The following is a 16,494-nucleotide window of genomic DNA, read 5'->3' on the forward strand; positions in this document are numbered from 1 at the left end:
TCAAACAGAAAAACTCGAAAATAAAACTGGATAGAAAAATGGAGGGAAATGTGCAATTTGCATCACAAATTATAAAACCCCAGACAGTACAGGGCAATAGTGAGAAGCCTTGTGCAAGAGAATAATATAAATATCCCAGGAATACCTGAAGAAGGCATTAGACCTGCCTTCACGGGCAGTTTCTGACCCAAGTGTGGAATATTTGGGAAGAAAAAAAATCTCTCTATACTGAATGTTACATAATACCAACAAGAAAATTCCCTATACTAAGAAGGGAGATGTGTGCTCCAGCTGCCTAATCATTTTTGTTGCCCTCCATTGTACTCTCTCCAACTTGTCTACATCCTTTTTGTAGTGGGGGGCCCAAAATTGGACACAATACGGCCTCACCAACGCCGAATGTACGGCCCCTAGTTGGTTGCTCCAGCACTTGCACCAGGAAATTGTATGAGACACTCTCCAAAAACTTCCTGCATTGTTTGTGCTCTGCTGTATTGCTCTTCCAGCAGATGTCAGGGTGATTGAAATCCCCCATGAGAATCAGGTCCTGTGAACTGGAAACTTTCCCTAGTTGAGTAAAGAAAGCCTCATCTACCGCATCCTCCTGGTCTGGTGGTCTATAACAGACACCCACCACGACATCACCCTTATTGTTCTTGCTTCTAAGCTTAACCCAGAAACTCTCAACTGGCTTATCTCCAGTTTCATACTGGAGCTCAGAGCAATCATAGTGCTCTCTTACATATCGTGCAACTCCTCCACCCCTTCGCCCCTGCCTGTCCTTCCTGAACAGTTTATACCCATCCATGACAGTGCTCCAGTCGTGTGAGTTACTCCACCAAGTCTCAGTTATTCCAATCATGTCGTAGTTTCTTGACTGTGCCAGGACTTCCAGTTCCTCCTGCTTGTTTCCCAGGCTCCTTACATTTGTGTACAGGCACTTGAGATAAGTAGCCGATTGGCCTACTTTCACAGTATGAATCTGGAGGCCTCCCGTGCTGCACCCTCCTCCTTCTGCTTCCTTGTGGTGTCCCCCTCTTCCCCACTTACCTTCGGGCTTAGGTCTCCGTCCCCCGTCGAACCTAGTTTAAAGCCCTCCTCACTAGGTTAGCCAGCCTGTCCGCAAAGATACTCTTCCCTCTCTTCGTTAGGTGAATCCCGTCTCTTCCTAGTAATCCTTCTTCCTGGAACAACATCCCATGATGGAAGAATCCAAAGCCCTCTCTTCGACACCACCTGCGTAACCACGCATTTACTTCCGCAATGCGACGGTCCCTACCTGGGCCTTTTCCCTGAACAGGGAGGATGGATGAGAACACCACTTGCGCTTCAAACTCCTTTATCTCTTTTCCCAGAACCACATAGTCCGCAGTGATCCGCTCAAGATCGTTCTTAGCAGTGTCATTGGTGCCCACGTGGAGAAGTAGGAAGGGGTAGCGGTCTGAGGACTTGATATGTTTTGGCAGTCTCTCTGTCACATCCCTAATCCTAGCTCCAGGCAAGCAGCACATTTCTCTAGTTTCCCAGTCTGGACGGCAGATGGATGACTCCGTCCCCCTTAGGAGGGAGTCCCCGACCACCATCACCCTTCTCTTCCTTTTGGGAATGGTGGTCGTGGAACCCTTCTGATCAAACAGGTCTCCTTCTGATCCATTCCCTCCGAAGGGTCCTCCAAATCGTTCTCCGCCATAGTACTTGTGCAGAGAGGATGAAAATGATTCCTTACTTCTATCTGCATGGTGGGCACATAGGTTCTCTTTCTTCGGGAGGTCACATGCTGCCAATTTTCTTCCCCATTCTTCAGTTTCGCCTTCCCGGCCTTCTCTGAATCTTCCTTACACTGTGCCTGATGGAGAAAGACATTGTTTTCTTTAATGCAACACAGGGTTGATATTTGGGCCTCTAGTCCTTTAACCTTCTCTTCCAATAAGGAAACCAGCCTGTACTTGGTACAGATGAAGTCATCTCTATCCTGTGGGAGGAAGACAAACATAGCACATCCAGTGCAGGTGACAACAGATCGCTCCCTCTGAGAGCCTCCTCAGATGCTGTATTTCGTGCTCAGCAACGTCTGAGAGGAAAAAACCCGCTGTGGGCTCCCTCCTCAGGCGAACTCCCAGGCAAACTCCCTCCTTCTGTTAGCCGCCCCTTGGTTTGCCGCTCAGCTGGTTCACAGCTGGCTGTTTTTTATAAGGCTGGGGCAGTTGCCCTGCCCCTGCAATTAACCCCTCAAAGCCCACCTGGATCAAAGCACTCCCAAATCAATCAATCAGTCAGACAACCCTCAACTGCCAAGCGGTCCCTGTAACTGCACCAGCGCACGTGCGCGCACGCACACATACGCACACACACACAGTCAGCTGTAACTTGCACCAGTCACACAACTGGTCTCTCAGATACTCTCCCCTCTAGCACAGCACACACACAACACAGATCCCCTCACACAGCACTCACCTGGGCTCCTCTCGGACAGATCCCAGGCAAACTCCCTCCTTCTGTTAGTCGCCCACCTGTGTCCTAGATGTCCTCATGCCCCCCCATCTGAGTGAGTGGAGGGTGGAGAGACCCCAATTGTCCCTCAGCACCTTCATCAGTACAGAATCTCAGAAGAGTAGGACTTGAGGGACATATCTCAAAGAACCAGTTACTGTAAGGTTAGTAACCATTCTTTGAGTGATCACCCACATGAATTTCACTCTTGCTGACTAACAAACATTTTACCGTTTGCTTGGGGTGCTGGTATGAATCCTGCTTAAAAATAACTGCAGGTCAGCCCTACCACAATACCAGCATCTATCTGCTCTGGAAGCCACCACTGTAGAAGTGTGTCTTGTAAATCATAGAAACATGGCCTGGAAGAGACCTCAAGAAGTCCATCTAGTCCATCCTTCCACGCTGACAGAAGATTACATATACATCTTGACAGGTGTTTGTCTAACCTATTCTTAAAAACCTGAAGTGATGGATATTCCACAACCATCTTAGGTAAATTGTTCCAGTGCTTCACTATCCTTACAGTTAGAAAGTTTTTCCTAATATCTAACCTAAATCTCTCCTGCTGCAGATTTAGCTGATTACTTGTCCTACCCATCAAGGGACATGGAGAACAACTGATCACTGTCCTTTTGAAACAGCCCTTTACCTATTTGAAGACTCAGACCCATATACTTTAAGGTTAGAAGGGACTTTTATGATCAACTAGTTTGACCTCCTGCACAACACAGGCCACAGAACTCACCCATCCATTCCTATAAGACTTCTTTCCCCATTCTTCCTCTTCTTCTCTAGACAAAACATAGTTAGTTCTTTCACCCTTTCCCCATAGGTCATATTTTCTAAACCTTGTATCTTTTTTTTTTTGCTCTCCACTGGTCTCTCTCCAATTTGTCCACCTCTCAAAGTGTGGCACCCCAAACTGGACACAATACTCCAGCTGAGGCCTCACTAAGGCTAACCAGTGCAGATCAATTATCTCCAGTGTCTTCCATACAACACTTCCGTTAATACAGCCCAGAATGATGTTAGGGCTTTTGTACACAGTGGGGTAATGCACTCTACGGGGCGTGATTTCTCATGTGTACTAACATGCTGGTTATTAATTGGTCCGTGTAGACCCTGCTGGTGCACACGAAAGGTTCCCTAGTGTGCTTTAACATACTGGTTTCAAAAAGCACACCAGCATGGGCTACATGGACCAAACATGCAACACACTGCTGCACTTTAAAAATCTGCCTTTGTATAGCACATTACCCCCATTGTGCAGTCATCCCCTTAGCATACTGTTGACTGATATTCATTTTTGATCCACTGCAATCCTCAGAACCTCTTTTACAGTACTGCTATCTAGCCAGTTATTTCTCATTTTGTATCTGTGTATTTAATTTTTCTTCCCAAGTGCAGTACTTTGCACATCTTATTGAATTTCACCTTATTGACTTCAGATCAATTCTCCAAATTTACCAAGACCATTCTAGATTCTAGTGTGAAACTCAAAACTAGATGAATGGATGGCATACAAAATGATCTGATTATCTGTCCAATTTCTGAGGAAGAAGGATTGAAAAGATGACCCATATAGATGGGACTAAGACTAGAAGATGATGATAATTCTGGATTCTAATTCTGTCCTCCATGGTGCTTACAACACCTCCCAGCTTGGTGTCATCCCCAAATTTGAGCACACTCTCCACTCCATCATCTAAGTCATTAACAAAAATATTGAATAGTACCAGCCCCAGGACAGACCCCTGCAGGACCTTACTCGATTTGCTTAGGAGAATGTCCTGTGGGATTGCGTCAAAAACTTCATTAAAGGTCAAATATAGCACATATATTGCTTCCTTCCCAGGCACTAAGCCAGACACCCTATCAAAGAAGGAAATTAGATTTGCATAATAATCTTGAGAAATCTCTAATCTAAATCTAAATCTATCTATCACAAACTGATTACATGTGAATTAACCATGATAATAATATGAATAATAAATAACGTGAACTAATTGACTACAAAGCTAAAGAGACAGTTGCCAAAGGAATCCTCAAGAGATTCTGTCAGCCTCTCAACACTGGTGTTAAATCTGCTGCCTGGCAGAAGAATGAAGCGTTGCAGCAGACTTCCTACATTCAGGGGGGATGAATGGAAGGAGTACACCTTCTCCAAAACTGGGTTCTTCATATCAGGAGTGCCTCATGTCTGCTGTAACTTCCCTAACTGAGTAGGAGATGAAGTCACTGAAGATACCTTCTTCATCTGTTGTACTGATGACTCTAACCAGTGGCTCAGCTATCACTATCTTCAATCTTTCAAACATAGCTGACTCCAGTACTGGATCCACAGTTAAATCACTAAATACCAGTGCCTAGGCACTGAAGAACAAGACTGTGAAGTTACCAGTTATCAAGAATGCCAGGTACCAAGAGAAATGCAGTCTGCAGGTTTGGTGGATACTTCCAGGACACCAAATGGATTCTTTTCAGGCCATTGTCCCGTTGACTATTGATTCCGAGAGGAGAAAGATATCTGCTGATTCTTGGGTCTTGGCTTGATAGGCATTAGATATGCCTCAGCTCATCACTGGAATAGTGCTCTTTCCTATCACAGATGCCAGAATGGAGGCAGACAACAATGTCTCTGGGTCAATGTAGCACAGGGGTTCAGGGTGGAATCTTGGCTCACCAGGGGACTGACTGGAGGGACTGAGATCTAACTACATCCTTCCATTCAGAAGTTTGTGTGAAATGCTCTAGGAAGAACAATTTTAGAGGGGTCCCTCTAATTTTTTTAATCCATTTATAGGAGCAGCGACATATGGAATGTTGCTCAGGAATACATCCTCTCCTAAACAAAAGAGGCACTTGGAGTGCCCATCATTAAGTAGCATTGAAGCATCACAGGAGAGTCAGGATTTTGAACCCTGGGGATTTTGCTTCTGCCATATTACTAGAATCTCTTGAGGATTCCTTTGGCAACTATTGCTTTGTATGGGGTGGTGGTGGCTTAGCTTATAAACTGAATATTTAATTTAAAAGGCTTGTTTTGTGCCAAGGATAAAAAAAGACTAACACTGTCAACAACTAATAAATTAACAATACAAATAACTAACATACAGTTTTTAGAGAAGCAGGCATACACTTTAGGGATTCCATCTCACTGCCACAGGTGCTAAGAAGGACCTGAGGCACTGTGGTACCCACTCTGCCCTTTGATCCCTGAGGCAGGGACTGCATGAGTGCCCACGGCACTGCTGGCCAAAAAACCCCAATCTCACATCCCTAAGGCACATGTGCACCAAGAGTGAAATCCATGTGGACAACCACTCTAAGAAAGTGGCTTGATTTCTCTCTACCTATGAGGTAACAATGAGTTTGGCTGAGTAAATCCTGAGATGCCCTATTAAACAGGCTTACTGAAGAAAATGTAAGTTTCCTTAGTAAGTCTGAATCTTCAGCAAACAGTGTCATTCAAGATTATATTTTCCTTTTTTAAAGGCCTCCACAGAAGATAAAAAAATTATGTATTTGTAAAACTAGGTAGTTCTCTGAACGTAGTACTCTGTGGCTACTCTGAAGGATTAGTTTTTATTATGAACACATTGTGGAAAGAATGAAGATTCTGAATGACATAAAAAAAAGTATTAGTTTTTGGAATTAAAAGGAGAGGTTGAACAAAGAGTTATTCTGTCATGACGACACTGGAAGTTAAGCTTTATATGGAAATAATTTACAACTCACTTTCCCTCCTGGCAAAGTGGTGGCAATAAGAAAGGGGTATGTCACTGACAGAAAGCATAAGTGACACCTTGGAGCTGAAAAGGAGTTTGCATTATTGTTTGCAAAACTACAGAATACCCCATTTAGGAATAGACTCTGATTTGAAGTCTAAATCTTGAGTTGGTATAAATGAAATGAGAGACATGATAGCAAGTCATAAAAACGGCCACACTGGGTCAGACCAACGGTCCATCTAGCCCAGTATCCTGTCTTCTGACAGTGGCCAATGCCAGGTGCTTCAGAGGGAATGAACAGAACTGGTAATCATCAAGTGATCCATCCTCTGTCTCCCATTCCCAGCTTCTGGCAAACAGAGGCTAGGGACACTTCAAAGCATGGTTTTCCATCCCTGCCCATCCTGGCTAATTGCCATTGATGGACCTATCCTCATAAACTTATCTAGTTCTTTTTTTAACCCTATTATAGTCTTGGCCTTCACATCATCTTTCAAAGAATTCCACAGGTTGACTGTGTTGTGTGAAGAAATACTTCCTTTTGTTTGTTTTAAACACTGGTTCTTGTGTAATGAGAAGAAGTAAATAACACTTCCTTATTTACTTTCTCCACACGTGTCATGATTTTATATATCTCTATCATCTCTCTCCTTAGTCGTCTCTTTTCCAAGATGACAAGTCCCAGTCTTATTAATCTCTCCTCATATGGAAGCTGTTCCATACCTCTCATCATTTTTGTTTCCCTTTTGTGTTCCTTCTCCAGTTCATATATATCTTTTTTGAGATGGGGCAACCAGATCACACTCAGTATTCAAGATATGGGCATACCATGGATTTATAAAGAGAGGATGTGTTATTTTCTGTCTTATTTTCTACCCCTTTCCTTATGATTCCCAACGTTCTGTTAGCTTTTTTGACCACTGCTGCACATTGAGTGGATGTTTTCAGAGAACTATCCACAATCACACCAAGATCACTTTCTTAAGTAGTAATAGCTAATTTAGTCCATCATTTTGTACGTTTAGTTGGGATTATGTTTTTCAATTAACATTACTTTGCATTTATCAACAAATGAATTTTATCTGCCATTTTGTTGCTCAGTCACCAAGATTTGTGAGATCCCTTTGTAATTCTTCACAGTCTGCTTTGAACTTAACTATCTTGAGTAGTTTTGTATCATCTGCAAATTTTGTCACCTCCCTGTTTACCCTTTTTTCTAGATCATTTATGAATGTGCTGAACAGTACTGGTCACAGTACAGAACACTGGGGGACACCACTATTTACCTCTCTCCATTCTGAAAGCTGACAGTTTATTACTACCCTTTGTTTTCTATCGTTTAATCAAGATCCAAGAGAGAACCTTCCCCCTTATCCCATGACAGCTTACTTTGCTTAACGGCCTTTGGTGAGGGACCTTGTCAAAGGTTTTTTGAAAGTCTAAAAACACTATATTCACTGGATCATCCTTGTCCACATGCTTGCTGACCCCCTCAAATAATTCTAGTGGATTGGTGAGGCATGATTTCCCTTTACAAAAACCATGTTGACTCTTCCCCAACAAATCACGTTCATCTGTGTGTCTGATAATTCTGTTCTTTACTATAGTTTCAACCAATTTGCCTGGTACTGAAGTTAGGCTTACTGGCCTGTAATTGCTGGGATCGCCTCTGGAGCTTTTTAAAAAAATCGGTATCATCTTAGCTGTCCTCCAGTCATCTTTTACAGAAGCCAATTTGAAGGATAGGTTACATACCATAGTTAGTTCTACAATTTCACATTTGAGCTCCTTTAGTGTGGTCCTGGTGACTTATTACTGTTTAATTTATCAATTTGTTCCAGAACATCTCATGAGGATGCCTTGTTTCATAAAGAAGTCAAGAGCTTCCAAAGCAGCTACCTAAACTCTGAGATAGCTTCAATTTGGGTCCCAGTTTATGCTATTGTACAGAAATTCTAAGGTTTATATGAAATAAAGATACACAATGCTCCAAACACTGTAGCAGCCAAAGGGTTCCTGGACATTTTGAAGCCTCTAAATATAGAATCCAGCTCCCAGAGCTAAAAAAACAAATGTTAAAAGTGTTAAAAATCTTATTTCTGAAACTTAACTGAGCAGACACAGCTTTGAATACTCACAGAAAGCAGGATGGTTGATTAAAGTGGTGTCATTTTATATAGACAGCTTTTAAATCCAGTCACATTAAGGTTTTTCTTCACTCATTTATCCCTGGACTTTGTTTCAAGAGTGGAAGGAAATCTGACCCAGTGCTGAGCAGAGAACTCATTGATCTCTGAAGCCACTGGGATCATAAAATCAGGTTCATGGTCCCTTTTAAGAGCATTGTTAACACACTTGTCAACAGGTTCCTTAAAGAACAGTTACATGCTCAGCTAGGATGGCTTATGTTGAAATCACTTAGAAATGGAAGCATCTACTCTGGGGACTGAAACTGAATATTATATCAAGCAAGTTCTAATGTAAGAGCCAAAGACAGCAAATTACACATGGATCAGTCTGCAAATTACTTATTGGAAATGCTCTTTTTTTAAAAAAACCCCCCAAAGTTATCAAAACTAATGTTCTGCAACATAATTCACTAACTTAATTAGTTCTCTGTCTTTTGATGAATTTCTTTCACTTGACGTGCCAATTGATTGGTAGAGCAAGACACATTAGTGCTAATGTGAAAGCTTTCAGTCAGACTAACACCAAGGGGAGAATTTACAAGTTTTTCATTTCTACATGCTCTATTTAAAATTGAAGCTTGTGAAGTCAGTGTACTAGCTCTCAGTTCTCTACAGGGCTAATATTCAACATTTGACTTCAGAAAAAAGGGTTAAAAATATTTAATCAAATCCTTGTACGTGGTTAATTTCTCTTAAATTCTAGCAAAAAATGAAAAAAAAATCTATTGAGGTTAGTTGAAATTTACAAGACAAATCATATACTACTATACCAAAAAAATGTAAGCCATGACCCTGGACTGTAAGCTTTACTATAGTAAAGTCTGAGTTATATATACATCAATACACAATTTCACCATTTTTCTCTATGTTTAGTCTTTTATAACTCTAAGATGACTATGTATTGCCTAATCTCTATATAAAAAGACCTTTAAATTTTATGAGGCTAAATTAATATTCACCTCACCTAATCAGCAATCAATCAGCTCTCAAAATCTAAGGAATACTTGTATGTAAAACTAGTAGTGAAAGATGAATTCTCGATATACGAGTTCCCCTCATGTGCCCCTTAAAAAAATACCAATAGTTCACTGTGTATGAGAATCTTCTAACAAGTCAAATGTTATTTTATACTTACTGGACAAATTTTCACCATGATCAAGGCTTGTGGTAAACAGAGTTGGGCTGAGAAAACAGTGTTCAGATCCGTATCAGGTTTCAGTTAGAATTTGAGCCTCCAGGCTGAATCAGGACTGGGGTTTACGTTAAATGGCAATAAAATGCTGCTAACTGTTGGGATTAAATGAAGGCCAGTGCTAACTGAACACGCTTGTGTGTATCTGTTCTTACGAGATTCCAGTTGCATTTGGTCTGGAATATAAGCCCTGTCTAATATCGAATCCGAAACAGGCCAGCTTGAGATCAGAGGAAGCAATCAAAATCAGGGTTTTTTTCCTCCATCATCTGGTTTTGGCCCAGATCTAGTTATAAAGATGTTTGTTTATTAACAACTCTGGCTATGTTTACAAAAATGAGATTTTGTGGAGGGAAAATTCAAGCATGGCACTAAAAATATGCTTCAGTTTGTGAGAGTGGTTGGGGAATGTTTTGTTGTTTTTTAATTATACCTAAATAATTTCTTAAAGCCAGGTGGAGACACACTGGTTTTAGAACTTTATTTCCCATTCAAAAGTAATTATTACACATAATAATAAATGTGATATATACTGGTATTCATGCCGGTTATGAAACAACTTGTTAAAAATTTGAGATCTGATTTGTATATGAAAAACATTTATTTTAATTCTAAAGTCATTGTTTTCAATATCAGAATACCGCCAGCATAAAAGTAGTTCTACAGTGTATATTTAACATTTTTAAAATGAAAATTTTGTAAATAGTTTAGGACTGAAGTGTATTAAGTTTGATTGCACTTACCCATAATATATCTGTCTTCAGTTGTAGTTCTGTAGGTGGAGCTGAGTGCATCAGCCCTAACAAAGTACCCATATCATCATCCCCACTAGGTGATAACACCAATTGCTGGATAATCATCAGTGCATGCTGTCGGCATTGTGGATACTTCACTATATTGTGTACACACCTTGCACCACCAAACTCCCTGAAAATACCTACAGTATAAGAAAAGAAGGGGGGAGAAAAAACATACGGTGTTCCTAAGGCACTGTGTCAAAACCTTGTATTTATTCAAGTACACTATAAGAGTATAACTAAACATAAAATGCTTCATTTTTCAACAGTACAGATTCAGTGACCATTTTCATCAGTCATATAGCAGCTTACAATACCTTTTTATATGAACATGAGTTGATCACAGCTAAACTGGAAATCTAATTATATTGTCCCCTGGAGTATTTTAATATATAAGAATTACTGTTGAAGTAATTTTATAGGCCAATTCTAAGAATTTCTATGTTATTCTTATAGAAAGCTTCAATTCTGGTTATTCACTTCTTTCATGTTACAGTTCAAAGAGTGGTGGGATTGACACCATACCATTTTCTTTAAGGCCAATGGCTTTTAGCATAGAGATGGTAAACTGTTAGCAGGGATTGTTATAATATGCTTGTATGTTGCTTAACACAATAGGGCCCCAATTCTAATTAGGCCTCTGGGTACTATTGAAACACAAATAATTAGTACTAATAATTGAAGAGGGACTCATTCTTTTTCACAGCCTAATTACCTGAACATATACAAATCTATTGGTAATCATTCAGGAAGGACGTCGACACTATAAATAATAATACTTTAAATAATATATCATTTAAATAAAAAAAGTTATTTTGATTTATTACCTAACCCCTGCTTCTTTTTTTTCTTTTAAAGTAATAGTTAACAAAAATTCAGCATTTTGTTTTCTTTAAGGGGGGGGGGGGGCGGTGTGTGTGTGTGTGTGTGTTTCCTCCTTTCATTTTCCCAATCATTAAACTACAGTGTCTTTAATCCTTTGATTCGACTTATAATACATATATTTACAGAATGCCACCTTCATAAGGCAGGCCAGAGTGGGGTAATACAGTAACCTCACCAAATCTCCACATCATTTTGGATTGCCTGTAAGTAGGGAATCCCAGTAGTTGCTTTTTGTATTTTAAAATCTCTCTTTTTACTTTTGGGATGGACCATACTCCCCATGACTGCTGAAAGATGGTGCAAATGTATGCTGATCCATTGTTTTATCCTAGAAACAAACTGTCTCCTTCAACAAGCAACAGCCTGTATCAACCTGGTATAATGCCACCAGCTGAGAAATTGCTTTCTTAAGCTTTGGTTCTCCAAAAAACTGGCTATTAAACCCAAGAAAAAAAATGCAGTGTATGTAATATTAAGCTTGAGATGATGTTAGGAACGTAGCAGGGGCCATACTGAAACTTATTCTATTACCTCCGATGATGGCCTATACCAGATGCCTAAGGTAAAACTCCCATAATGCATATGAACAACCATGCACTGCCATCTTAAGAGGGACAGTTTTCTTCCTGACCCTCAACAATGACTAGTTTAAGTACTGAAGCCTGAGGATTAATAATTTTTGTACCTAGGATAACAATTAACTCCAAATTACTTTCTTATTCATGTAAAAGAGTATAAACCTTCTTCTTTCTATCTATTTCCAATTTGTTCCCTTCAGCTCTATCTTATGTCTCTTCGATCTGATATTAATATTAATGGACATGTAAAATGAGAGGCCGATTGGCCTTTGACGCATCTCTTTCCCCCCTGTGGTCTCTCTGGATATGTCTGCACTGCAATTAAAAAGCAGCAGCTGGTCCATGCCAGCTGACTTGGGGCTGTTTCACTACAGTGTAGATTTCCAGGCTGCAGCCTGAGCTTTGGGACCTCCTACCTCACAAGGTCCTAGAGCCTGAGCACCAGCTTGAGTTCAGAAGTCTAGTCTGCAATGAAACAGCCACACAGCCCGAGCCCCACAAGTCCAAGTCTGCTGGCATGGGTCAGCCATGGATTTTTAATTGCAGTGTAGACATACCCTCTGAGCACACTCCCTCAGGTGTCAGGCCTCATGCCTTTACATATCCTGGGGTGGAATTTTGAAATTTTCCTACTTCTAGACTGGACCCTGGAATACAGCACCCTGTCTCTACCATTCTTATCCTGCAGTTCCAACTGAGATCAGGCAACTGAGGGTCTTCCCTTCCGGAGTTTGTGACTAGGCAGCCTGCTTAAAATAATAGTAGTATGTTAGCAGTAAGAACAGAGGTTTGAGAGAAAAAAGTTTTTAAAAACAAACAGTCTACACATGTCATCTTACCTAAAGCAATGGTAATCTACCTTTTTGAGACACCACTAACTGGCGCTGTATCTCAGTCTGGTTCCCCTGAACAACTACCACACTGAGAGACAGAGAGGAGGAGGAGTATGCTTTTCAAATCCTGCTATAGTTCTTTTGTTCTTCTGTGTTCGGTGACTTTGACCTTTGTTGTCAAAAGCAGACCATGTAGGGTCTCCAGGAAATCAAACCAGAGCCAACAGCTTCAGTTTTGTCCTTTAGCAACTCTAAAGGTGAGAGGTTTGGTGAGGGGTAGCTTACTGAGACAATTATTCCATCCTCCTCATTTTCCAAGACTCATTCTTCTTCATTCCCAGTATAGTCGCATAGAAAACACCCCATAACAAGCCCAACATAATATTCAGAAATTATTATAGACCAGCTCAAAATCCATCAGACACACTATTCATTATTATATACTTATATTAATTTATGTCTCCTCAATCTTCCTTATAAATGAAGTAATCTTGATTCTGTAAATCTCTCCTTGCATGGAAGCTCCCTATGCCATGTATTTTTATCACCCTTCTCTGGTTCTTTTCCATTTCTGCTATGCTTTTTGTGAGATGAAGCAATCAAAGCTGAACTCAGCATTCAAGGTGAAAGCATATAATTGATCCATATAATACAATTGTAATATATCTTGTATTACTCTCTCTAACCTCCTTAATATAACCTAATTTGCTTCTTTCATCCATCACTGAACAGATATCCTCACTGAGCTGCCCAGAATGATTTCCCCCTCCCCCCAAAGAGGTTACAACTTACTAAGAACTCATCAGTATGCTTGAGCAATATCATTTTCTTTTCCAAAATGCATTGAGTTGCACTTATCTGCTTTGAATTGCACCTGCTATTATTTTTTCTAATTACATAGTGTAGTTCTACTAGTTTCTGATGGAGTTTCTCACAATCTAGTCTTGTCACACTTACTTAATGTTAACAAACAGCAACTTTGGGCACCATATTAGGCACCCTCTCTTCCATATAACTGGACACCATAAAAAACCTACAACAGGCACTGGGATTTTCCAGTACTACCCTCTTTTACTACAAAATTTCCTGTGTCTTGATTTTATGTTCCACCCTATACTTAACTTTTTTCTTCACAGCCTCCTAAATTCACCTAAGCTACTATTCTAAAGCCATTTTCAATGGATTCAAATAGGTTACTTAGAAGACCCATTTTACCCTTACAGAACAACACTATCTCGATGGAACAAAAGTCAGGAATTCAAAGATATAGTAACTGCATTTCAGACACCTTGCTGATGCATCACACATTATTCACATGCACGTGTGCAAATGTTAGCAGGATTAATAAGGAAAAAATATCTGCTACACATACACAATATAATATTTTCAAATGCTTCTTAGTGTTCTTAATTGCCAATACATTTTCATATAGATTGTTTGACATTAGTTCTGATGCCTAAGTCCATAACAGTTTTAAAGTTCCCCTTTTCCACCTTAAAGAAACAATCTCAGTCACCCAAATGTAAAAAAGTACTTGAAACAACTTCCAAGTAGTAACCACCACCTCTTCTTTTTTGCATAGCTCCAAAATGGAAAAACAAAATTTTATTAAATCTTTCCAAAACCATAAATTTATTTCTATACTCAGACTAAGCAATGCAAAAGGCTCAGCCCAATACAGTAACTTTTACAGAAAGTTAAACACCTCAAAATACGGGCTCGTAATGGAAATACTTTCTTAATAATAATTAGCGTAAATCTGATTTGTAATCTGTAGAAAAACTGGTAGCCTCCCCACACAACTCTGCCAAGATTTATAGCAAGGTATTACTAAAGATTTCTATTACTTCTACAAAGTGAACTTTAACACACTTGAGTATATCGTGAAATACTATCACACTGAAATTGAATTATCAAAATAAATTAACAGTAAACGTTCTGATGCATTATCATTGCTTCTTTAATTATCTGTTTACTTGCTAATTTGCCACATTCAGTAATTCACAATATGTCTTCCAGTCATGGTAATTAGCAAGGTTCTGCTTTAAGAGCACTAGTGCTACCATATCAACTAAGGGGAAATGGGATTTTTGTTTTGCACTACACAGTTTATGAAAGAATTTAAATCTTATATTCTTTTTTTCAGAAAACCATAATATAAGTAATATCCAGTGTACTGAATTTAACTTTATATTCCATAAGTTAGGGATAAATATATAAATGTATGAATGGTAAAACCACAGTTTACTTATCTAAGTTATCTGACATGAAATCAAAGACATATTTCATTCTGTATTTTGTCATTAACAAAATAATGTACTCCAACTACAAATTGTTCTATGTTGCTAAGTATTTTAAGCTTTCATTTTATGGTCCATTTTACTAGCAACGAGTTGCAGGAGTAAGACAGCCTGATAGATGGTTACTATGAAAAAGGTAATTAGTGGGTGACTATTAGGAATGTTGTTGACAGGCTGCCAAGCGGAATTATGTCAGTTTGCATTTGGTGCAGGTGTGAAATGATCTTCACTATGGAAACACTGTATGGCAGGTAACCTATTTTATCCAAAGAATACAGAACATTAATACAGCATCAAAAGAGATACTCTTACCCTAAAACTGGAAAAGAGATAAATTCACTATGTTCAGGAAAACGGTATTTTTTTACACTATTTCAGACATTTATCACCTATACTCATAAAATTTATTGAGCAATTGAAATATTTCCTATTTTAAATAAGATACCACAAACCACATTAAAGGTAAATAATATGGTGCAGTAATCATCTGTTTGTTGGCGGGGAGGGGGTGACGATGGTTTCTTTTTTAAATGGCACCTATTGTAGCAAGATTCATATCAGAAGTTACAGAAGTAATATTTTTAAATACACAAACAACATGCTTCAAGGTAAAATCCATGGAAGCTTCCACTTTCCAGCTTGTAGGCTAGAAGTAAGAAATCAAGTCAGGAAAAAATTAATTCTGCTTGAAAATCACTATGACAAGAACTGGAATTTGCATCCATTTTTAGATAAGTTTCAATAGGTTTTTACAAATTATTTCCTTATAAATGTAGTTAAGTTGTAACTTTTTATTTTATTGCTACTCAGCGTCCAATAGTTTCAGATGAAAATAGATACGCCCCACAGCCCACTGAGAAATGATGCCCCTTTGATCTCTGCCCCCCCTTCCTTGCTTGTACTAAGAATATATCATTCCATCAACAATCATTCTTCCCACTCTATGGCCTAACATCAACTTTACCCCTCAGGTAGATTTCCAATCCAAAGCTTATTGAAGTTAACAGAGAAAGTTCCACTGATTTAAATGGGTTTTGTATCACAGCCTCTATACGCTTAAGGAGTGGTCCTGTCTAAAAGAACTGGATTAAAGAAACACAGTGGGGTAACAGAAATTAAATACACATTTCAAAGGGGAGGTGGTATAGGTTACTTAAAACAGAAAGCATGGCACACACAAGCACACAAAGTTAAAATACACAAAATACTCATTGAATATTAAATATCACTGCAATTTCCAGGCTGTTCCCATTGACTTGCGATTCATTCCTCTCCCCTTTCCCTCAGGTAAATTACAGGTTAGCAGATGACTCTTTAAAAGCATAATTTCATCACAACAAGCACATGCCAAGCCACTAAGCCGAACAATGTTTTATGAGTAACTGGGCTGTTTTCAAGTTTGTTTGTATTCAGAAAACCTAAATCAGAGACTGATCAACACACTCAACTAAACTTTTTATACACAAAACAATCCAGAAAACAACCCAGCAAAAGGC

The 16,494-nt window shown here is 39.4% G+C and overlaps 1 protein-coding gene across 10 annotated transcripts in view; it reads right to left on the reverse strand.

The window, feature by feature from the left end:
- WDFY3 (WD repeat and FYVE domain containing 3) overlaps positions 1–16,494 on the reverse strand; it is a 325,380-nt gene that overhangs the window by 157,259 nt on the left and 151,627 nt on the right. For all 10 annotated transcript variants that reach the window (XM_067557105.1, XM_067557104.1, XM_067557103.1 and 7 more), the window contains one exon: positions 10,349–10,542. In XM_067557105.1, coding sequence (XP_067413206.1) covers positions 10,349–10,542 — 194 coding nt within the window. The remainder of the gene's footprint in view (positions 1–10,348; positions 10,543–16,494) is intronic.

This window comes from Emydura macquarii, unplaced genomic scaffold (assembly GCF_026122565.2).
Source record: "Emydura macquarii macquarii isolate MOO-44397 ecotype Brisbane River unplaced genomic scaffold, CSIRO-AGI_Emac_v2 contig_1790, whole genome shotgun sequence".
In the NCBI taxonomy this organism is placed as follows: domain Eukaryota; kingdom Metazoa; phylum Chordata; order Testudines; family Chelidae; genus Emydura; species Emydura macquarii.